Raw genomic sequence first — 24,070 nt, 5'->3', positions numbered from 1 at the left:
GAATGGGCCATTGAAACTCTTTCACATTGACTCCACTCCAAATTTCTCACTTAAACTCTAACTTCAACCACGATACCAACTCCATCGGCGACCCCATCTTGAACACATTGTGCTTTGGCTTTGCGATGCGCCTGCACAGCCTATCCTTCAAATCAGCTTTGCCTCCACTTGCTTCTTCATTGTTTGTGGTGATAGCTTACCATAATTTTCTTGAGAAAAGGTGTTAGTAGTAATATTCTCAACACTACCTGTCCCTCTACCTATCTTCATATCGTCCACAAACTTGACCACAAAGCCATCAATCCCATCATCCAAATCACTGACAAACAACATAAAACGTAGCGGTCCCAATACTGACTCCAGCAGAACATCACTAGTCACCAGCAGCCAATCAGAAAAGGCTTCATTTATTCCCACTCTTTGCCTCTTGTCAATTAGCCAATGCTCTATCTATGCTAGTATCTTCCCTGTAATACCATCTTATCTTGCTAAGCAGCCCCATGTGTGGCACCTTGTCAAAGGCCTTTTGAAAATCCAAGTACAGAACATCCACCGATTCTCCTTTGTCTATCCTGCTTGTTATTTCCACAAGTAATTCCAAAAGATTTGTCAGGCATGATTTTCCCTTAAGGAAACTGCACCTTCTGAATTGCTCCCAGAAACTCCCATTGGAGCTCTCTTGTCATCCCTAGTGTCCCCTTTATCTTTTGTGCAATTGAACACATCAATCTTTCCAATGTTACCAACTATTTCTACTTTTTTAAAGTTTATAGTTATTATCACCCAGTACTCACTGTTTATGAACAGATTAATTCATCCATTTTGTGTCTTTTTTATTACTTGACAACTTCTCTGTCACCCTTGTGAAGAGACACCATGCTGTGTTGTTTTTATTAAACTCAAATTCAACAGGGAGGTAGTCATCTCCGGCTCATTTAAAACTTATTTGTTGCCACTATCATGTTCTATAGCTCCAAACATAAAACTAATTGGAAGAAGAACAAATGATCCGAGATAAACCAGTCTGGTTTCAATTTTAGCTTTAGTGAGGTGTGCATGAACTGTATGACATGGTGGTGTAATGATGTGTGCCATTTACGTACCTTTTACAAACGACCCACAGTGCATTATGTAAACAACAAAGAATGCTTAATCAAACAATACATTTATAATAAGATACAAATATTACTCAAATATTACTGATATATGAAATACCAGAACACCTCTAACAAATACCCCCTCATTCTCCTATACTCGAGGGAATACATTCCTAACCTATTCAATCTTTCCCCATACTCAGGTCCTCAAGTTCTGGCAGCATCCTTGTAAATTTCCTCTGCACTCCTTCAATCTTAGCGGTATCTTTTCTATAGGTAGATCACCAGAACTGCACACAATACTCCATTGGTTGAGTGGATAATCAGAGACTTCTACCCAGAACATAAATGTCTAAAACAAGGTGGGGGGGAGTATTACTTTAAGATGATTGGAGGAAAGTAGAAAGTCAGAGGTAATGTTTTTAATACAAAGAATGGTGAGTGCATGAAACTCCTTGCCAGAGGCAGATAAGATACATTAGGGACATTTAAGAAGCTCTTAGGTAGGTACTGGGTGATAGAATAATGGAGGACTATGTAGGAGGGAAGGGTTAGATTGATCTTAGAAAAGAAAGATAAAAAGGTCAGCACAACAGCATGGGCCTGTACTGTTTTAAACAGGCACTTCAGCCCAACTCATCCATAACAACCAAGTTGTTTACCTACATTCATCCCATTTGGCTGTGTTTGGCCCATATCCCTCTTAACCTTTTCAATCCCTGTGCCTACGTCTTTTAAATATTGTAATTGCCCTCACCACTTCCTCTGGCAGCTTGTTCCTCAAACCCACCATTCTCCCTGCGAAAAACTTGCCACTAAATTCCTTCGCCCTCTCACTTTGAATCAATGCCCTCTAGATTTAGACTCACCCACCCTGGAAAAATACAGACTATTTAACTTACCTACACCCCTTTCAATTTTATATTGTTCCTCTAAAAGTTCACCCCACCCCTCCCAGCCCCCACAGAGGTTGTAATGGGAGACAAAGAAATAGCAGATGAAAGAAATGCCAGAGAATAGTGATTCTGTGAAATCCGTCGTCACAAGTGGCTGTGGAGGCCAAGTCATTGGGTACATTTAAGGCAGAGGCAGATTCTTGATCAGTCAGGGCATGAAGAGATACAGGGAGAAGGCGGGAGGCTGGGGCTGAGAATAAATTGGATCCGCCATGATGAAATGGCAGAGCAGACTGGATGGGCCAAATGGTCTAATTCTGCTCCTATGGTCCAACTCAATAAGTATTATGTGTCAGTGTTCACTGTAGGAGACATCAGGAGTATGCTAGAATTTCATGAGTGTTGGCGGGGGCAGAAGTGAGTTTATTCGCTATTACTAAGGAGTAATACTTGAGCAGTTGAAGGCTCTGAAAATAGATAAGTCACCTGGATCAGATGGACTTACATCCCAGGGTTCTGAAAGAGGTAGCTGAAGAAATTGTGGAAGCATTAGTAGAGATTTTTCAAGAATCACTACATTCTAGAATGGTTTCAGTGAACTGGAAAATTGCAAATATCACCTGACTTTTTAAGGTGGAAGAGAGGCAAAAGGCAGGAAACTATAGGCCAGTTGGCCTGACATCAGTGGTTGGGAAGATGTTAGAGTTCCTTATTAAGAATGAGGTTTCGAGATACTTAGAGGCACATGATAAAACAGGTTAAAGTCAACATGGTTTCCTTAAGGGGCAATCTTACCTGACAAATCTGCTGGAATTCTTTGAGGAAATAACAGCAGGATAGACAGAGGAGACAGTGTTAGCATATGGCCTAGTATGGCCTAGATAAGGCATCGGACTAGTAACCTGAAGGTCACTGGTTCGAGCCTCAGATGAGGCTGCGTGTGTGTCCTTGAGCAAGGCAATTAACAACACATTCCTCTGCGATGACACCGGTGCCAAGCAACATGGGTCCTAGTGCCCTTCCCTTGGACAACATCAGTGGCATGGAGAGGGGAAGGCTTGCAGCTTGGGCAAAAGCCGGTTTCCCATACAACCCTGCCCAGGCCTGTGCCCTGGAAAACTTCCAAGGCGCAAATCCATGGTCTCATGAGGCTAACAGATGCCTATAAAGACAGAGGAGAGTCAGTGAATGTTCTTTACTTGGATTTTCAGAAGGCCTTTGACAAGGTGCCACATAGGAGGCTGCTAAAGAGCTCATGGTAATACAGGAAAGATACTAGCATGGATCAAAGATTGGCTGACTGGTAGAAGTGGCACTGGCAGAGTTGGAGTAAAGCAGGCCTTTTCTGGTTGGCTGCTGGTAAACGTTAGTGTTCCACAGGGATTGGTGGTGGAACTGCTTCTTTTCACATTATGTTTCAATGGTTTGGATGATAGAATGGCTTTATAGCCAAGTCTGCAGATGATACCAAGATAGGTGGAGGTGATAGCAATATAGGTGATTTCTGGTGTAGTCCTTAAGCATTAACCCAGGGAAATAAATTAGTTCAGATCCCACAACAGTAATTGTGGAATATGCATTAACTAAGTAATCTGAAATTTTAAAAAATAGCTCCAAGAACAATGACCACTGATGGGTTAAAGTAACTTAAGTTTTTTTTTTACCAGTACTGTTGTGTTGTAAACATAGTGCCACTTTCTCACTGGTACACTGCACGATCTTATTTTCTTCTCTGTTCACAAAGTTAACGGATCTTTGTGAAAATCAACCTAATTCACTAACTTCCCCAGGCAAGGAATTATGTCCCGTATGTAATTCCGTGTGTTCTATGTGACTGTATTAACTATCTGACCAAAAGGCCTAGAAAACAGTTATATTTGTATCATAACTGCACTGGTTCAGGAAACTGACTCACCATCTCCTTATGAAGGATAAACAGGGATAAAATGCTGGTCTCCCAGTAATGATCACATTTTTTGTCATTCTGCAGCATTCAATACATTCTCAGTACTACCTCCTTGAAAATATTATCTTTGAAAAATATCTGTACTTTCTTAATGAACAAAAAGAAAGATTGACAAAACTTGTTATACACCCCAGGCTGCCTAAAGAGTCTACTTGGGGCTGAGCTGCCAGCTCCTTTGCTGTCATATGCACCCACTGTACTCTAGATTTCTGTGTTTGTCCATTATGAATATCAGAAATCCTGCAGATGCAGAAAATCTGAATAAAAACAGAACAGTGGAAGCATTTGGCATCAGTGGAAAGTGAATTAAGTTAATGTTTAAAACACAAGAGATCGTGCAGATGCTGGAAATCCAGAGTAAGAAACCCCAAAATGCTGGAGGAACCCAGCAGGTCAGGCAGCATCAATTAGAGAGAAATAAAGAGACATGTCAGGTCTTGATGAAGGATCTTGGCCTGAAATGTCAACTTTTTATTCCTCTCCATGGATGCTGCCTAACCTGTAATTCTTCCAAAATTTTGTGTGTATTACTATAGTTAATGTTTTGGGTCAAAATCCCTTCTTCAGAGCTGGGAATAAAAAAACAATATGGTTTTAAGTTTCAGAAAATTAAATAAGATAATGGGGGGGGGGGGGTTGTGGTGGATGGTTGTAGATGAATAGGGCCAAAGAACTATCTGTGATAAAGTGAGACCAGGGTTACCATGATTATAAATTGCAGTAGGTCAAATATGATGGCAGAATATAGCATTAATGGCAAGACTCTTAGCAGTGTGGTGGATCAGAAGAATCTTGGAGCCGGAGTCTATAGGACACTCAAAGCTGCTACACAGGTTGACTCTGTGGTTAAGAAGGCATACGGTGCATTAGCCATCAATTGTGGGATTGACTTTAAGAGCTGAGCAGTAATGTTGCAGCTAGATAGGACCCTGGTCAGACCCCACTTGGAGTACTGTGCTCAGTTCTGGCCACCTCACTACAGGAAGGACATGGAAACTATTGAAAGGGTGCAGAGGAAATTTACAAGGATTTTGTCTGGATTGGGGAGCATGCCTTATGAGAACAGGTTGAGTGAACTTGGACTTTTCTCCTTGGAGTGACAGAGGATGAGAGGTGACCTGAGAGAGGTGCATAAGATGATGAGAGGCATTGATCATGTGGATAGTCAGAGGCTTTTTCCCAGGGCTGAAATGGCTAGCACGAGAGGACACAGTTTTAAAGTGCTTGGATGTAGGCACAGAGGAGATGTTGGGGTAAGTTTTTTTATGCAGAGAGTGGTGAGTATGTGGAATGGGCTGCTGGCAACGGTGGTGGAGGTGGTTCTGATAGGGTCTTTTAAGAGACTCTTGGATAGATACATGGAGCTTAGAAAAACAGAGGGCTATGGGTAACCCTAGTGTATTGGAGGGGGTCATGACTGTCACGTGACAGTTCTTCCCATTACCTGGTCGGAAGGCATGCCACCTGCCAATCAAAGTTTGACCCCACCACACCCATCAATGCACACATAACCATTGGCCCCTTTAATTCGCCTTGTACTTGGCCTCAGGCAATTGGCCTTTGTAATCAGCTGAACTCTGCTGGCACTGAGCCATTGGCCCCCCCTGTGAGTTACCAGGGCTGGACCCTCCAACCCTCCTACACTAAGGGTGCCACATGTATTGGACTCTCCCCATCCCATCTCCAAGGGATCACCCTGCTTCACTCCAGGCTGAGAACTGTGGAAGGGTGCTGGAGAAATTGTCAGTGAGCTGTGCATTGAATAGGATTGGGAGCATTGATTATTGTCCCTAATAGCACAGAGTCAAGGGGTGGCGGGTATCGTATTGAATTTTCCCTTGGTTGTCTGTGTCTGTGCGTGTACTTTGTTCCCACGCGATTTTCTGATGTTCATTATTAATTGTCCGTGTGTGTTTTATTGCCGATCCGACTGCTGTAAATTGTGCATGTGTGCATGTTGCTTCTGTTGCTATTTTCCCACGTTTGCCTTCTGTAAGTAAAATCCTTTACTACCAAGACTGTTTGTCCAGAGTTCTTGCCTTTGAGACCTGCCAAAATCTATTTCCTCACTAACTTCACCTAGGTAATTTCTAAAGTATGGATATGTTCGGCACAGCTTTGTGGGCCGAAGGGCCTGTATTGTGCTGTAGGTTTTCTATGTTTCTATGTCACAAAGAGCTGGACTCTACTTAATAACTGAACAACAAGGCCCCTTAGTTAGTTGGGGCCTGCATTTCAAAACAATAACTTGACAGTTAGCATGCTTTGAAATGTCTTCAGCTGTGAAATATTCTGCATAAATGCAAATTCTTTATTGCTAATATGGAGCCTTTATTGAATAGTAGACATTATTTTCAGGCCGTGGCAGATAAAGTGGTGGCCCTATTGATCAAAAACTCTATACAGCACTGGAAGGGAAGTATTGATTTGTTCTAAATTTAAGAAAAAACAGTATTATTATCCCGCCAGGATTATATTGTAATACCGTATTTTCTTGAGTATAAACCGACCCAGATTATAAGCCCCCCCCCCCCCCCCTTCAAGGTTAAAAAAGTGACTTTTTCATGTTACCTTTGTATAAGCGGACCCCTTTTGTAGAGGTTTCTGATTTAACCAGAAAAGATCACAAGATCTCACATGCCGGTACTTAGCTTTGCGGATCCAGAACGGAGAAATTTTGTGAACCAGTACCTGCTAAGAAAACAGGCCTACACATTGTAGAGCTTATAAGTGAATTCTTAATAAACAAATCAGGGAGGGAAATCTTGGATTAGGTAAAGAATTCTCAGAATTGTAATCCCAGTGAAATCATTTAGCGCCCATGGTAATCTCGTTGAATCATAACACGGGGTGGCGGGATCAGTACGTGTACTCAGTATTGAGTTTGCGACCGCCTTGTACAAAAGTTTAAAATGAGTGTGATATGATGCTGGCTTCAGGCTGAAGGTTGTTGATTTTGCTAAAGGAACGAATAATTCTTCAGCTGCTAAGAAGTTTAGTGTAAACGAGACAGAGTGGAGAAAGACAGAGGACACGCTGAGGGAAATGCCAAAGACAAAATATGCAAACCGCGGGTAAACACGCCAGTGGCCAGAATTGGAAGAAAAAGTTTTAGAGTGGGTGAATCACCAGTGATCGTCAGGATACATTGTTACCAGAGAAATTATTCGAGTTCAAGGTTGAAATGGGACGAAAAACACCGTGAGGTCAGCGAAAATTTCAAAGGTACCCGAAATTGGTGCACCCGATTTATGAATAGACGCGACCTTGTGTTGAGACAAAAAACAAAGATTGCTCAGAAAATTCCCGCGGGGTGTTGTTTACGTTCAAGAACGCTGCTGGATGGACGAAGCCGGTTGCTTGAAGTGGGTTAAAGAGGTGTGGCGTCGACGTCCCGAAGGTGTCGGGATGGAAAAGTCGCTACTTGTCTGGGACGTCTTCAAAGCGCACTTGTCAGGTGAGACAAAAGCAGCACTGAAAGCTGAAAATATGGACATTGCAGTCATTCCAGTGGTTTGATGTCCGTGCTCCAGCCACTAGATGTGAGATTTAAAAAATCATTCAAAGAATTCATGCGACGACAGTGGAACGAATTTGACTCAAAACAGCCAATAAATACCTGTCTTCCGTGTATTCGTTTTTCCAAAGTTGGCACCCTGTGGATAAACCCTGATTTTAGGACCAAAATTTAGGGCCAAATTCTCGGCTTATACACTGGAATTTACGGTAGACTTGAACGAACGGGATTGCTGAAATGTATTGGTAGTTACACTATAGTCCACTGTAGTCCAACCAGAAAGCAAGATCTCCAAGGTGCAGATCTATGGACTGAGCTGGTGCAGTGAGAGAAGTTCAGGCTATATAGTGCCTCTCTTCAATTACGGAGAGATGCAAGCACGGACACTGCAGTAAATGGGTATATTTAAAGCGGAGGTTGGTAGGTTCCTGGTTAGTCAGGACATCAAAGGTTATGGGAGAAGGCAGGAGAATATGGTTGAGAGGGATAATAAATCATGATGGAAGAATGGAGCGGACTCGACGGGCCGAATGGCCTGATTCTGCTCCTATGTCTTATGGCCTTATAACTATTGGCCATCACCAGACTCGATCTTGAAAACTGCATTTACTGTCCCAGCTACAGCCACTGCGATTCAAACGCCGCTTAAGTCAGCGACAATTGCTAACCAACGTTTCCTTTCCCGGAGGAATTAGTCAGAACTCTCATTGTTTTCAGTCATTGCCTGTACTCCAGAGCTTGATACATGGTATACGCTTCAGCAAGACAATCAAACTCGGAAAACCCCAGCTATCGCGTTCTGGTTATCTTGGTAGTATCGTGGTGTTAGAAAAGTGCCAAAACTTTAAACTTTATTGGTGGAAGTAAGTCAAAAATCTATGATCAAATTGATACACACCCCATCTAGAGAATTCAGATGAAATTTACTGCGTGGTAATGCAGGCAGAAGGTCAAATTACAATCCAGCTTCAAATCTGAACTGTTTATCAAATTCAGAACTGCTTAGAACTCGAATTCGTTTTTTTTAACTATTCTGCCTTCGAACGCGACCTTGGGCACCGCAGCCAAGGGATGTGAATCAGATGTTGCCAACTGCAAATGGGTTCTGTAACGATCTGTCCTTGTCCATTAGCACAATGCGACCACCTCCCAGGGGGATGTAATCTCGCTGCCTCTTCCTAAGGCTCTCTATGCATCCCATTCGTCCGCTCCCAGCTGGGAGCTCCAATTCTCCCAGGGCCCATTCCCTCCCTCCACCTGGCGTCATCTCTGCGCAGGGTGGCGAAGGAGGCGTGGACAGTATTGTGATATTGGTGTGTGACCCGCGCACTGCCCGCCACCTGTCAACCTTTCACTCCGAACCGCCGAGCAGACATCTCGCCACAGCTCCCCACCACCCTCGCCCCAGGTTCTGTTAAAGACCAAGTGGACAGCATGAGCTCCGGTCAGGACAGCGATCTGAAGTTACCCATCCAGGAGGTGCATGAGATGGAAAGTTTGTCGAATAAGAACGCCTGGGATAACGCAGCATACGAGGGCTCGCCTCCGAACTCCCCTTTCAAAGTGCAGGCTATCTACAATCCCAGCTCTTTCCCAAGCAACCCTTACGGATGCGAGGAGCCCCCCGTGTACCCGGAAAAGAGCCAGTCTTCCTCGGGATTTTGCACAGCTCTGAGTAACGGAATTCGCAGTAAGTTCGAGGGACGCTAGCCACGTCCGATTGGGGTTTTCAGGGAATCCGGTCTTAGCATAGTTTTAATTGCCTGCGGGAATTTTAACAAAACCGGGATAAAATAAGTTATAAAATGTGAAGAGGCTTAACACTTACCCGACTCAATTTTCCTGGTATTTCTATTTCAGTCTGAGCCCACACTTGTAAGTTAAAAAAAAACCTTTTACTCCCCAAAAATTGTGTTTTTCTTTGCTAAAAGTGTGGAGTAAATACAAATCTGGCGATACCCCTAAACAAAATACTTAAATAATAGTGAAAAAGGAAAGCTGACATTTATATAGCAACTATCCCAGATGCCCCAAACTCTTTGCAGCTAATAAGGAACTTTTAACGTGAAGCCACTGCAGTCCTGTAAGAAACAGTGTCATTCTTAATCTGGGTTTTGTGAGTGCCCATAAAGATGGTGATCTGCTGTGAGAGGTAACTGATCAGGACAATGAGGATTAACCATCCCTGCTCTTCTTTCCAGGATTACCATTTCGATCCCAGAGAGTAGATGGTTTAATGACTTAATGAAAACTTACTTTGGGCAATCTAGCCATAGTCCAGGAGCAGTGGACATTTAGTCACTTGGAGTAGTTTGTTGATAAAATGGTGATATGTGCATTTGAAAGGCAGAAGTGTAGATAAACACAGGTGAATCTCTGGTTTTAGTATCCACGGTGTTGGAACCTGCATTTGGACTAATTTATTATGTAAAATGCATTGGAGGGTTTTGCAATGAAATAGTTCAGTTTAGCTCAATGTCAGGCACAGCTAGTATAATTTAATAACGTTGCCTATAGATGTATGGTCAATAGCTTCCACCCTCTGTAGATACTGCCTGAGCTGCTGAGTTCCTCCAGCATTTTGTGTGTTGCTGTGTATAATTTCAGGGCAGTCTCTCTTCAGTGGTTATCCATATATATTATGTCAGAATACACCTTCAGTGAGGGGTCTGGTTTAAAAAGTGAGCAGTTGGATCTCTTGGGTAGCTGGGGAATGTACAATTTATTTCTCCATATTTTGAGAAGCCTACCAATACTCTCAAAACATGCAAGGCTGGAATTTCCATGCAAGTTAATAGTGGCTAATAGTGCATATAATCCTTTGCAGTCTAGCTGTAGAGCATCCAGCAACATTTCCAATCTGCAGAGGTCAGTCCATTTTCCGCACTGATTTGTCACATCTAATTGAGATTAGATTAGAAAGAAAATTATAGGCCCAGTTGGCCTAACTTCAGTGGCTGGGAATGTGTTGGACTCTATTATTAAGGATGAGGGTTCGGGGCACTTGGAGACTAATGACAAAATATGCTGAAGTCAGTATGGTTTCTGTAAAAAGAAATCTTGCCTGACAAATCAGTTAGAGTTCTTCAAGGAAGTAACAAGTAGAGTGGGCAAAGGAGAGGCAGTGGATGTCATTTACCTGGATTTTCAGAAAGCATTTGATAAGGTGCCACATATGAGACTGCTTAACAAGATAAAATCCTATGGTATTACAGGAAATTTACTGGCATGAATAGAGGAATAACTGACAGGCAGGAGGCAGCGAGTGCGAATAAAAGAAGACTTTCCAGGTTAGCTGCCAGTGAATAGTGGTGTTCCTCAGGGGACTGCTTTTCACATTGTTTATCAATGATTTAGATAACGGAATTGATGGCTCTGTGGCAAAGTTTGTGAATGATACGAAGATAGGTGGAGGGGTAGGTAGTGCTGAGGAAGCAATGTGATTGCAGCAGGACTTTGACAAATTGGAAGAATGGACAAAGTTGCAGTGGGAATAGTGTTGGGAAATGTATGATAATGCATTTTCATAAAGGGAACAACCGTGCGGACTATTATCTAAATAGGGAGAAGGTTCAAACATCAGAAGTGTAGAGGGACTTAGAAGTCCTCGTGCAAGACTGCCAGAAGGTTAATTCACAGGTTGAGTCTGTGCTAAAGAAGGCAAATGCTAATATAGCATTTATTTCAGGAGGAATAGAATATAAAAGCAAGGAGATCATGCTGAGCCTTTATAGGGCACTAGACTTGGTGTTTTGTCAACAGTTTTGGGCCCCATATCTCAGAAGGGATGTGTTGCCATTGGGGAGAGTCCAGAGGATGGTTCACAAGGATGTTTCCAGGAATGAGGGGGGTTAATATACAAGGACTGTTTGGCAGCGTTGGGTCTGTACTCACTAGAATTTAGAAGAATCCGGAAGGATCTCATTAAGATCCACCGAATGTTGGGAGGACTGGATAGGGTGGATGTGGAGAGGATACTTACTATGGTGGGGGTATACAGAACTTCAGGACACAGCTTCAACATTGAGGGGCGACCTTTTCGAACAGAGATAAGGAGGAATTCTTTTAGCCAGAGAGTGGTGCACCTCAGGAATGCTCTGCCACAGAATGCAGTAGAGGCCAAGTCCATAGGTATATTTAAGGAGAAATTGATAATTTCTTGATCAGTCAGAACATAAAAGGATATGGTGAGAAGTCAGGTGAATGGGTTTGAGTGGGATCCAGGATCAGCCATGATGGAATAGTGGAGCAGACTCATGGGCTGAATGGCCTAATTCTACTCCTATGTTTTATGGTCTATCTAGAGACGTCAGGATAAAAATCAAGACTGAGCCCCAGTGCAATGTTGAAGGGGTACTGTGCCATCTAGACTGAGCACCAGTGGAATGTTGAAGGGGTTCTGTAGCATCTAGACTGAGCACCAGTGGAATGTTGAAGGGGTACTGTACCATCTAGACTGAGCACCAGTGGAATGTTGAAGGGGTACTGTACCATCTAGACTGAGCCCCAGTGGAATGTTGAAGGGGTACTGTACTATCTAGACTGAGCCCCAGTGGATTGTTGAAGGGGTTCTGTACCATTCAGACTGAGCACCAGTGGAATGTTGAAGGGGTACTTTACCATTCAGACTGAGCCCCAGTGGAATGTTGAAGGGGTACTGTACCATCTAGACTGAGCCCCAGTGGAATGTTGAAGGGGTTCTGTACCATTCAGACTGAGCCCCAATAGAATGTTGAAGGGGTTCTGTACCATTCAGACTGAGCCCCAATGGAATGTTGAAGGGGTACTGTAGCCTCTAGACTGAGCCCCAGTGGAATGTTCAAGGGGTACTGTACCATCTAGACAGAGCACCAGTGGAATGTTGAAGGGGTACTGTACCATCTAGACTGAGCCCCAGTGGAATGTTGAAGGGGTACGGTACCATCTAGACTGAGCACCAGTGGAATGTTGAAGCGGTACTGTAACATCTAGTCTGAGCACCGGTGGAACGTTGAAGGGGTACTGTAGCCTCTAGACTGAGCCCCAGTGGAATGTTCAAGGGGTACTGTACCATCTAGACTGAGCACCAGTGGAATGTTGAAGGGGTACTGTAGCCTCTAGACTGAGCCCCAGTGGAATGTTGAAGGGGTACTGTACCATCTAGACTGAGCACCAGTGGAATGTTGTAGGGGTACTGTACCATCTAGACTGAGCACCAGTGGAATGTTGAGGGGGTACTGTACCATCTAGACTGAGCCCCAGTGGAATGTTGAAGGGGTACTGTACCATCTAGACTGAGCAGCAGTGGAATACTGAAGGGGTACTGTACCATCTAGACTGAGCAGCTGTGAAATACTGAAGGGGTACTGTGCCATCTAGACTGAGCCCCAGTGGAATGTTGAAGGGGTTCTGTACCATCCAGACTGAGCCCCAGTGGAATGTTGAAGGGGTTCTGTACCATCTAGACAGAGCACCAGTGGAATGTTGAAGTGGTACTGTACCATCTAGACTGAGCCCCAGTGGAATGTTGAAGGGGTACTGTGCCATCTAGACTGAGCCCCAGTGGACTGTTGAAGGGGTTCTGTACCGTCTAGACTGAGCACTAGTGGAGTGTTGAAGGGGTACGGTACCATCTAGACTGAGCACCAGTGGAATGTTGAAGCGGTACTGTAACATCTAGTCTGAGCACCAGTGGAACGTTGAAGGGGTACTGTAGCCTCTAGACTGAGCCCCAGTGGAATGTTGAAGTGGTACTGTACCATCTAGACTGAGCACCAGTGGAATGTTGAAGGGGTACTGTACCATCTAGACTGAGCACCAGTGGAATGTTGAAGGGGTACTGTACCATCTAGACTGAGCACCAGTGGAATGTTGAAGGGGTACTGTACCATCTAGACTGAGCACCAGTGGAATGTTGAAGGGGTACTGTACCATCTAGACTGAACACCAGTGGAATGTTGAAGGGGGACTGTACCATCTAGACTGAGCACCAGTGGAATGTTGAAGGGGTACTGTAGCCTCTAGACTGAGCACCAGTGGAATGTTGTAGGGGTACTGTACCATCTAGACTGAGCACCAGTGGAATGTTGAGGGGGTACTGTACCATCTAGACTGAGCCCCAGTGGAATGTTGAAGGGGTACTGTAGCATCTAGACTGAGCAGCAGTGGAATACTGAAGGGGTACTGTGCCATCTAGACTGAGCCCCAGTGGAATGTTGAAGGGGTTCTGTACCATCCAGACTGAGCCCCAGTGGAATGTTGAAGGGGTTCTGTACCATCCAGACTGAGCCCCAGTGGAATGTTGAAGGGGTTCTGTACCATCCAGACTGAGCCCCAGTGGAATGTTGAAGGGGTTCTGTACCATCCAGACTGAGCCCCAGTGGAATGTTGAAGGGGTTCTGTACCATCCAGGCTGAGCCCCAGTGGAATGTTGAAGGGGTTCTGTACCATCTAGACTGAGCCCCAGTGGAATGTTGAAGGGGTTCTGTACCATCTAGACTGAGCACCAGTGGAATGTTGAAGGGGTACTGTACCATCTAGACTGAGCCCCAGTGGAATGTTGAAGGGGTTCTGTACCATCCAGACTGAGCCCCAGTGGAATGTTGAAGGGGTTCTGTACCATCTAGACTGAGCACCAGTGGAATGTTGAAGGGGTACTGTACCATCTAGACTGAGCACCAGTGGAATGTTGAAGGGGTACTGTACCATCTAGACTGAGCACCAGTGGAATGTTGAAGGGGTTCTGTACCATCTAGACTGAGCACCAGTGGAATGTTGAAGGGGTACTGTACCATCTAGACTGAGCACTAGTGGAATATTGAAGGGGTACTGTACCATCTAGACTGAGCCCCAGTGGAATGTTGAAGGGGTACTGTACCATCTAGACTGAGCCCCAGTGGAATGTTGAAGGGGTACTGTACCTTCTAGACTGAGCCCCAGTGGAATGTTGAAGGGGTACTATACCATCTAGACTGAGCCCCAGTGGAATGTTGAAGGGGTACTGTACCATCTAGACTGAGCCCCAGTGGAATGTTGAAGGGGTACTGTACCATCTCGACTGAGCCCCAGTGGAATGTTGAAGGGGTTCTGTACCATCTAGACTGAGCCCCAGTGGAATGTTGAAGGGGTTCTGTACCATTCAGACTGAGCACCAGTGGAATGTTGAAGGGGTTCTGTACCATTCAGACTGAGCCCCAATGGAATGTTGAAGGGGTTCTGTACCATCTAGACTGAGCCCCAGTAGAATGTTGAAGGGGTTCTGTACCATTCAGACTGAGCCCCAGTGGAATGTTGAAGGGGTTCTGTACCATTCAGACTGAGCCCCAATGGAATGTTGAAGGGGTTCTGTACCATTCAGACTGAGCCCCAATGGAATGTTGAAGGGGTTCTGTACCATCTAGACTGAGCCCCAGTGGAATGTTGAAGGGGTTCTGTACCATTCAGACTGAGCCCCAATGGAATGTTGAAGGGGTTCTGTACCATTCAGACTGAGCCCCAATGGAATGTTGAAGGGGTTCTGTACCATCTAGACTGAGCCCCAGTGGAATGTTGAAGGGGTTCTGTACCATTCAGACTGAGCCCCAATGGAATGTTGAAGGGGTTCTGTACCATCTACACTGAGCCCCAGTGGAATGTTGAAGGGGTTCTGTACCATTCAGACTGAGCCCCAATGTAATGTTGAAGGGGTACTGTACCATCTAGACTGAGCACCAGTGTAATGTTGAAGGGGTACTGTAACATCTAGACTGAGCACCAGTGGAATGTTGAAGGGGTACTGTACCATCTAGACTGAGCCCCAGTGGAATGTTGAAGGCGTACTGCACCATTCAGACTGAGCCCCAGTGGAATGTTGAAGGGGTTCTGTACCATCTAGACTGAGCCCCAGTGGAATGTTGAAGGGGTACTGTACCATCTAGACTGAGCCCCAATGGAATGTTGAAGGGGTTCTGTACCATCTAGACTGAGACCCAATGGAATGTTGAAGGGGTTCTGTACCATCTAGACTGAGCACCAGTGGACTGTTGAAGGGGTACTGTACCATCTAGACTGAGCCCCAGTGGAATGTTGAAGGGGTACTGTACCATCTAGACTGAACACCAGTGGAATGTTGAAGGGGGACTGTACCATCTAGACTGAGCACCAGTGGAATGTTGAAGGGGTACTGTACCATCTAGACTGAACACCAGTGGAATGTTGAAGGGGTACTGTACCATCCGAACTGAGCCCCAGTGGAATGTTGAATGGGTACTGTACCATCTAGACTGAGCACCAGTGGAATGTTGAAGGGGTACTGTACCATCTAGACTGAGCCCCAGTGGAATGTTGAAGGGGTGCTGTACCATCTAGACTGAGCCCCAGTGGAATGTTGAAGGGGTACTGTACCATCTAGACTGAGCCCCAGTGGAATGTTGAAGGGGTACTGTACCATCTAGACTGAGCCCCAGTGGAATGTTGAAGGGGTTCTGTACCATCTAGACTGAGCCCCAGTGGCATGTTGAAGGGGTTCTGTACCATTCGGACTGAGCACCAGTGGAGTGTTGAAGGGGTACTGTACCATCTAGACTGAGCACCAATGGAATGTTGAAGTGGTACTGTAGCCTCTAGACTGAGCCCCAGTGGAATGTTGAAGGGGTTCTGTACCATCTAGACTGAGCACCAGTGGATTTTTGAAGGGGTACTCTACCATTCAGACTGAGCCCCAGTGGAATGTTGAAGGGTTTCTGTACCATCTAGACTGAGCACCAGTGGAATGTTGAAGGGGTACTGTACCATCTAGACTGAGCACCAGTGGAATGTTGAAGGGGTTCTGTACCATCTAGACTGAGCCCCAGTGGAATGTTGAAGGGGTTCTGTACCATTCAGACTGAGCCCCAATGGAATGTTGAAGGGGTTCTGTACCATTCAGACTGAGCCCCAATGGAATGTTGAAGGGGTTCTGTACCATCTAGACTGAGCCCCAGTGGAATGTTGAAGGGGTTCTGTACCATTCAGACTGAGCCCCAATGGAATGTTGAAGGGGTTCTGTACCATCTACACTGAGCCCCAGTGGAATGTTGAAGGGGTTCTGTACCATTCAGACTGAGCCCCAATGTAATGTTGAAGGGGTACTGTACCATCTAGACTGAGCACCAGTGTAATGTTGAAGGGGTACTGTAACATCTAGACTGAGCCCCAGTGGAATGTTGAAGGGGTTCTGTACCATCTAGACTGAGCCCCAGTGGAATGTTGAAGGGGTACTGTACCATCTAGACTGAGCCCCAATGGAATGTTGAAGGGGTTCTGTACCATCTAGACTGAGACCCAATGGAATGTTGAAGGGGTTCTGTACCATCTAGACTGAGCACCAGTGGACTGTTGAAGGGGTACTGTACCATCTAGACTGAGCCCCAGTGGAATGTTGAAGGGGTACTGTACCATCTAGACTGAACACCAGTGGAATGTTGAAGGGGTACTGTACCATCTAGACTGAGCACCAGTGGAATGTTGAAGGGGTACTGTACCATCTAGACTGAACACCAGTGGAATGTTGAAGGGGTACTGTACCATCCGAACTGAGCCCCAGTGGAATGTTGAAGGGGTTCTGTACCATCTAGACTGAGCCCCAGTGGAATGTTGAAGGGGTGCTGTACCATCTAGACTGAGCCCCAGTGGAATGTTGAAGGGGTACTGTACCATCTAGACTGAGCACCAGTGGAATGTTGAAGGGGTTCTGTACCATCTAGACTGAGCCCCAGTGGAATGTTGAAGGGGTACTGTACCATCTAGACTGAGCCCCAGTGGAATGTTTTTAAGGGGTACTGTACCATCTAGACTGAGCCCCAGTGGAATGTTGAAGGGGTACTGTACCATCTAGACTGAGCCCCAGTGGAATGTTGAAGGGGTACTGTACCATCTAGACTGAGCCCCAGTGGAATGTTGAAGGGGTACTGTACCATCTAGACTGAGCCCCAGTGGAATGTTGAAGGGGTTCTGTACCATCTAGACTGAGCCCCAGTGGCATGTTGAAGGGGTTCTGTACCATTCGGACTGAGCACCAGTGGAGTGTTGAAGGGGTACTGTACCATCTAGACTGAGCACCAATGGAATGTTGAAGTGGTACTGTAGCCTCTAGACTGAGCCCCAGTGGAATGTTGAAGGGGTTCTGTACCATCTAGACTGAGCACCAGTGGATTTTTGAAGGGGTACTCTACCATTCAGACTGAGCCCCAGTGGAATGTTGAAGGGTTTCTGTACCATCTAGACTGAGCACCAGTGGAATGTTGAAGGGGTACTGTACCATCTAGACTGAGCACCAGTGGAATGTTGAAGGGGTTCTGTACCATCTAGACTGAGCCCCAATGGAATGTTGAATGGGTACTGTACCATCTAGACTGAGCACCAGTGGAATGTTGAAGGGTTTCTGTACCATCTAGACTGTGCACCAGTGGAATGTTGAAGGGGTACTGTACCATCTAGACTGAGCACCAGTAGAATGTTGAAGGGGTTCTGTACCATCTAGACTGAGCCCCAATGGAATGTTGAATGGGTACTGTACCATCTAGACTGAGCACCAGTGGAATGTTGAAGGGGTTCTGTACCATCTAGACTGAGCACCAGTGGAATGTTGAAGGGGTTCTGTACCATCTAGACTGAGCCCCAATGGAATGTTGAATGGGTACTGTACCATCTAGACTGAGCACCAGTGGAATGTTGAAGGGTTTCTGTACCATCTAGACTGAGCACCAGTGGAATGTTGAAGGGGTACTGTACCATCTAGACTGAGCACCAGTGGAATGTTGAAGGGGTTCTGTACCATCTAGACTGAGCACCAGTGGAATGTTGAAGGGGTACTGTAGCCTCTAGACTGAGCCCCAGTGGAATGTTCAAGGGGTACTGTACCATCTAGACTGAGCCCCAGTGGAATGTTGAAGTGGTACTGTACCATCTAGACTGAGCAGCAGTGGAATACTGAAGGGGTACTGTACCATCTAGGCCAGGCATGGGCAAACTACGGCCCGCGGGCCATATGCGGCCCGTTTAGTTTTTTTCCGGCGCACAGAACATGATGAAATTATATTAATAAACCTTGTTAATGTTTTTTCCCCGCATTTCTGGCGTTTTCCCAGTAGATGTCACACTCTATATACATTGACCTTTGTTGAGTTGCAGCGTATTACTCCACATTTGCGCTTTACTCTTTGACCTCTCACCCCTTCTGTAAAGATGAGTGGAGCTAAGAAAAGTAAAGTGCATAGAGAATGTCGGGTGTTTAATAAGGAGTGGACGACTAAATATCTTTTTACTGAACACCGATCAACTGCTGTATGCCTGATTTGCCAAGAGACTGTGGTGGTTTTTAAAGAATATAATATCAGCCGTCACTTTTCCACAAAACCTGCCAACTATGCTAGCGACCAGTCAACGAAAGAATGGGAAGCTAATGCTCAGAGGTTGGCAGCTAATTTACAGGCTCAACAAATTTTTTTTCATCGTCAAACTGCCATTCATGACTCAAGTACCAAGTCGAGTTTTATGCTGTCATTCAAATTAGCAAAGGCCAGCAATCCTCTGTCTGAAGGCAAGTTTTTAAAAGAATGTATGGTGGAGACAGCAGGTGTATTGTGTCCGGAGAGCAAAGACAAATTTGAAAAAATCAGTTTATCACGCAGGACAGTGACTCGCCGTGTGGAACTGATAGATGAAGATATAACCAGTGACTGAAATAAAAAGGCAGAGTCGTTCACGTTATATCCATTAGCACTGGATGAAAGCAACGATATAAAAGACACTGCTCAGCTCCTCATTTTTATCCGAGGAATTAACAATACTTTTGAAATAACGGAGGAGTTTTTGACAATGGAGTCTCTGAAAGGAAAAACACGGGGAGAGGACTTGTATGACCGGGTGTCTGCTGTCATCGAAAATATGAAGCTCCCTTGGAGTAAACTTATCAACGTCACCACAGATGGATCTCCTAATTTGACGGGGAAAAATGTCGGCCTGCTGAGGAGAATACAGAATAAAGTGAAAGATGAAAATCCTGACCAGGATGTTATTTTCCTTCACTGCATCATCCACCAGGAATCTCTATGTAAATCGGTATTACAGCTGAATCATGTTATGAATCCTGTCGTAAAACTTGTCAACTTTTTACGTGCAAGGGGACTTCTGCACCGTCAGTTCATCACGTTCCTGGAGGAAACTGATGCGGATCACCAGGACCTACTTTATCACTCCCGTGTCCGCTGGTTAAGTTTGGGCAAAGTGTTTCAACGAGTATGGGAGCTCAAAGAGGAGATCGGTGCATTTTTGGAGTTACTGAGGAAGACCGGCGAATTTCCTGAGCTGAGCAACAAGAGCTGGCTTTGTGACTTTCCGTTTGCTGTGGATATATTTTCACACATGAATGAACTGAACGTGAAGCTACAGGGGAAGGATCAGTTTGTGCATGACATGTACACAAACGTGAAAGCCTTTAAATCCAAGCTGGCTTTTTTCTCCAGGCAAATTTTGAATAAGTTATTCACTCATTTTCCCACACTAGCCACGCTGGAAGAGGCCGGCGCAAATGGGAAAAAATACAGCGAGGCACTGGATGCACTGCACAGAGAATTCTGCAGTCGCTTTTCTGATTTTGAAAAAATTGACAAGTCACTTCATGTGGTGGCCTGTCCCCTGTCATAAGATCCTGAAACAGCACCAGAGGAGCTACAGCTGGAACTGATCGACCTTCAGCCTGACCCCGTCTTAAAAGAGAAGTTCAACTCTCTTAAACTGAATGACTTTTATGCTTCACTTGGTAAAGAGGTGTTTCCAACCTCCGGAGGACGGCACAGAAGATGCTGGCGTTGTTCGGCTCGACCTGTTTGTGTGAACAGGCGTTCAGCGTCATGAACATCAGCAGAGCCAGCCACAGATCCAAGTTAACTGACCAACACCTCAGATCCATCCTGAGTATCGCCACAACAAAACTAAATCCAGACTTTGATGCGCTGGCTAAAAAGGGAGACCAACAACACTGTTCCCACTGAAATTAAAAATAAGTTTCTTCGTTGTGTTATGTAAAAAATGCATTTGAAAATATTTTTTTCAATAAGCCTTACATGTTACATGTCATTTCTGTTAAGTGAGGGACATGAGTAGTGCGCAGGTGCACGTACGTTCAAAAATAAAAAATGCGCTCCAGATCAAATAACGCGCTCCGCATACTGGCGCGCTGTCACTGTTCTGTCCTTATGCTGGTCGTTGTTCAGTTTTGGCACTGGGGACAATTGAATAAGAAGGAGCAGGACAAGTAGACCTGCATCTCCTACCGTTTTTGAAATAAAGACAGTCAGGAGGAGAGGGATGATAATATCTTGAAGGATAACAGAAATTTTGGTGCTTTAAAATAATAACTGTTACTATTAAAATAAGCTGTATTTTATTCATTTAATTTTCAGTGTTTTAAAAGTCATTTCAATAAATAGCTAAATACCATGGGACTTCAAAGACAGATATTTTGGTGTGATGCATTTGTTCATTTTCAATTGAAATTAAAGCACATGATTTCTACATGTCCCATGATATTTTATTTTCTCTTATGAGGTGTATTACCAAAACACTCCGTCCATCTGCTCCTGGTCCAGCTCCCCTGTCAAATTTTAGAACCATTTGTGGCAAACAAGTCAAAAGGTTTGCACACCCATTGATCTAGACTGAGCCCCAGTGGAGTGTTGAAGGGGGACTGTACCATCCAGACTGAGCCCCAGTGGAATGTTGAAGGGGTTCTGTACCATCCAGACTGAGAACCAGTGGAATACTGAAGGGGTACTGTACCATCTAGACAGAGCACCAGTGGAATGTTGAAGGGTTTCTGTACCATCCAGACTGAGCCCCAGTGGAATGTTGAAGGGGTACTGTACCATCTAGACTGAGCACCAGTGGAATGTTGAAGGGGTTCTGTACCATCCAGACTGAGAACCAGTGGAATGTTGAAGGGGTACTGTACCATCTAGACTGAGCACCAGTGGAATGTTGAAGGGGTTCTGTACCATCCAGACTGAGAACCAGTGGAATACTGAAGGGGTACTGTACCATCTAGACTGAGCACCAGTGGAATGTTGAAGGGGTTCTGTACGATCCAGACTGAGCCCCAGTGGAATGTTGAAGGGGTACTGTAGCATCTAGACTGAGCCCCAGTGGAATGTTGAAGGGGTTCTGTACCATCCAGACTGAGCCCCAGTGGAATGTTGAAGGGGTACTGTAGCATCTAGACTGAGCCCCAGTGGAATGTTGAAGGGGTTCTGAACCATCTAGACTGAGCCCCAGTGGAATGTTGAAGGGGTTCTGTACCATCTAGACTGAGCCCCAGTGGAATGTTGAAGGGGTACTGTAGCATCTAGACTGAGCCCCAGTGGAATGTTGAAGGGGTTCTGTACCATCCAGACTGAGCACCTGTGGAATACTGAAGGGGTACTGTACCATCTAGACTGAGCACCAGTGGAATGTTGAAGGGGTTCTGTACCATCCAGACTGAGCCCCGTTGGAATGTTGAAGGGGTACTGTAGCATCTAGACTGAGCCCCAGTGGTATGTTGAAGGGGTTCTGTACCATCTAGACTGAGCACCAGTGGAATGTTCAAGGGGTACTGTACCATCTAGACTGAGTACCAGTGGAATGTTGAAGGGGTACTGTACCATCTAGACTGAGCAAAAGTGGAATGTTGAAGGGGTTCTGTACCATCTAGACTGAGCACCAGTGGAATGTTGAAGGGGTACTGTACCATTCAGACTGAGCACCAGTGGAATGTTGAAGGGGTACTGTACCATTAAGACTGAGCACTAGTGGAATGTTCTAGGGGTAGTGAACCATCTAGACTGAGTACCAGTGGAATGTTGAAGGGATACTGTACCATCTAGACTGAGCACCAGTAGAATACTGAAGGGGTACTGTACCATTCAGACTGAGCCCCAGTGGAATGTTGAAGGGGTTCTGTAGCATCTAGACTGAGCACCAGTGGAATGTTGAAGGGGTACTGTACCATCTAGACTGAGCACCAGTGGAATGCTGAAGGGGTACTGTACCATCTAGACTGAGCCCCAGTGGAATGTTGAATGGGTACTGTACCATCTAGACTGAGCACCAGTGGAATACTGAAGGGGTACTGTACCATCTAGACTGAGCCCCAGTGGAATGTTTGAAGGGGTACTGTACCATCTAGACTGAGCCCCAGTGGAATGTTGAAGGGGTACTGTACCATCTAGACTGAGCCCCAGTGGAATGTTGTACTGTACCATTCAGACTGAGCACCAGTGGAATGTTCAAGGGGTACTGTAGCATCCAGCCTGAGCCCCAGTGGAATGTTGAAGGGGTTCTGTACCATCTAGACTGAGCCCCAGTGGAATGTTGAAGGGGTACTGCAGCATCTAGACTGAGCACCAGTGGAATGTTCAAGGGGTACTGTAGCATCCAGCCTGAGCCCCAGTGGAATGTTGAAGGGGTTCTGTAGCATCTAGACTGAGACCCAGTGGAATGTTGAAGGGGTACTGAAGCATCTAGACTGAGCACCAGTGGAATGTTCAAGGGGTACTGAAGCATCCAGCCTGAGCCCCAGTGGAATGTTGAAGGGGTTCTGTACCATCTAGACTGAGACCCAGTGGAATGTTGAAGGGGTACTGTAGCATCTAGACTGAGCACCAGTGGAATGTTCAAGGGGTACTGTAGCATCCAGCCTGAGCCCCAGTGGAATGTTGAAGGGGTTCTGTAGCATCTAGACTGAGACCCAGTGGAATGTTGAAGGGGTTCTGTACCATCTAGACTGAGCCCCAGTGGAATGTTGAAGGGGTACTGTAGCATCTAGACTGAGCCCCAGTGGAATGTTGAAGGGGTTCTGTACCATCCAGACTGAGCACCTGTGGAATACTGAAGGGGTACTGTACCATCTAGACTGAGCACCAGTGGAATGTTGAAGGGGTTCTGTACCATCCAGACTGAGCCCCGTTGGAATGTTGAAGGGGTACTGTAGCATCTAGACTGAGCCCCAGTGGTATGTTGAAGGGGTTCTGTACCATCTAGACTGAGCACCAGTGGAATGTTCAAGGGGTACTGTACCATCTAGACTGAGTACCAGTGGAATGTTGAAGGGGTACTGTACCATCTAGACTGAGCAAAAGTGGAATGTTGAAGGGGTTCTGTACCATCTAGACTGAGCACCAGTGGAATGTTGAAGGGGTACTGTACCATTCAGACTGAGCACCAGTGGAATGTTGAAGGGGTACTGTACCATTAAGACTGAGCACCAGTGGAATGTTGAAGGGGTACTGTACCATCTAGACTGAGCCCCAGTGGAATGTTGTACTGTACCATTCAGACTGAGCACCAGTGGAATGTTCAAGGGGTACTGTAGCATCCAGCCTGAGCCCCAGTGGAATGTTGAAGGGGTTCTGTACCATCTAGACTGAGCCCCAGTGGAATGTTGAAGGGGTACTGCAGCATCTAGACTGAGCACCAGTGGAATGTTCAAGGGGTACTGTAGCATCCAGCCTGAGCCCCAGTGGAATATTGAAGGGGTTCTGTAGCATCTAGACTGAGACCCAGTGGAATGTTGAAGGGGTACTGAAGCATCTAGACTGAGCACCAGTGGAATGTTGAAAGG

General features: G+C 45.6%; 1 protein-coding gene across 1 annotated transcript in view; it reads left to right on the top strand.

Annotated features, from left to right (window-relative positions):
• Window positions 1-8,910: 8,910 nt before the first annotated feature.
• The window catches only part of pkd2l1 (polycystic kidney disease 2-like 1), a 199,393-nt gene continuing 184,233 nt past the window's right edge, over window positions 8,911-24,070 (top strand). The window contains exon 1 of the mRNA XM_059947324.1: window positions 8,911-9,166. Within this exon, the coding sequence (XP_059803307.1) occupies window positions 8,911-9,166 (256 nt within the window). The remainder of the gene's footprint in view (window positions 9,167-24,070) is intronic.

This window comes from Hypanus sabinus, chromosome 22 (genome assembly GCF_030144855.1).
Source record: "Hypanus sabinus isolate sHypSab1 chromosome 22, sHypSab1.hap1, whole genome shotgun sequence".
Taxonomy (NCBI): domain Eukaryota; kingdom Metazoa; phylum Chordata; class Chondrichthyes; order Myliobatiformes; family Dasyatidae; genus Hypanus; species Hypanus sabinus.
The sequence above is the reverse complement of the archived record's forward strand: the minus strand, read 5'-3'. Positions and strand labels throughout refer to the sequence as shown.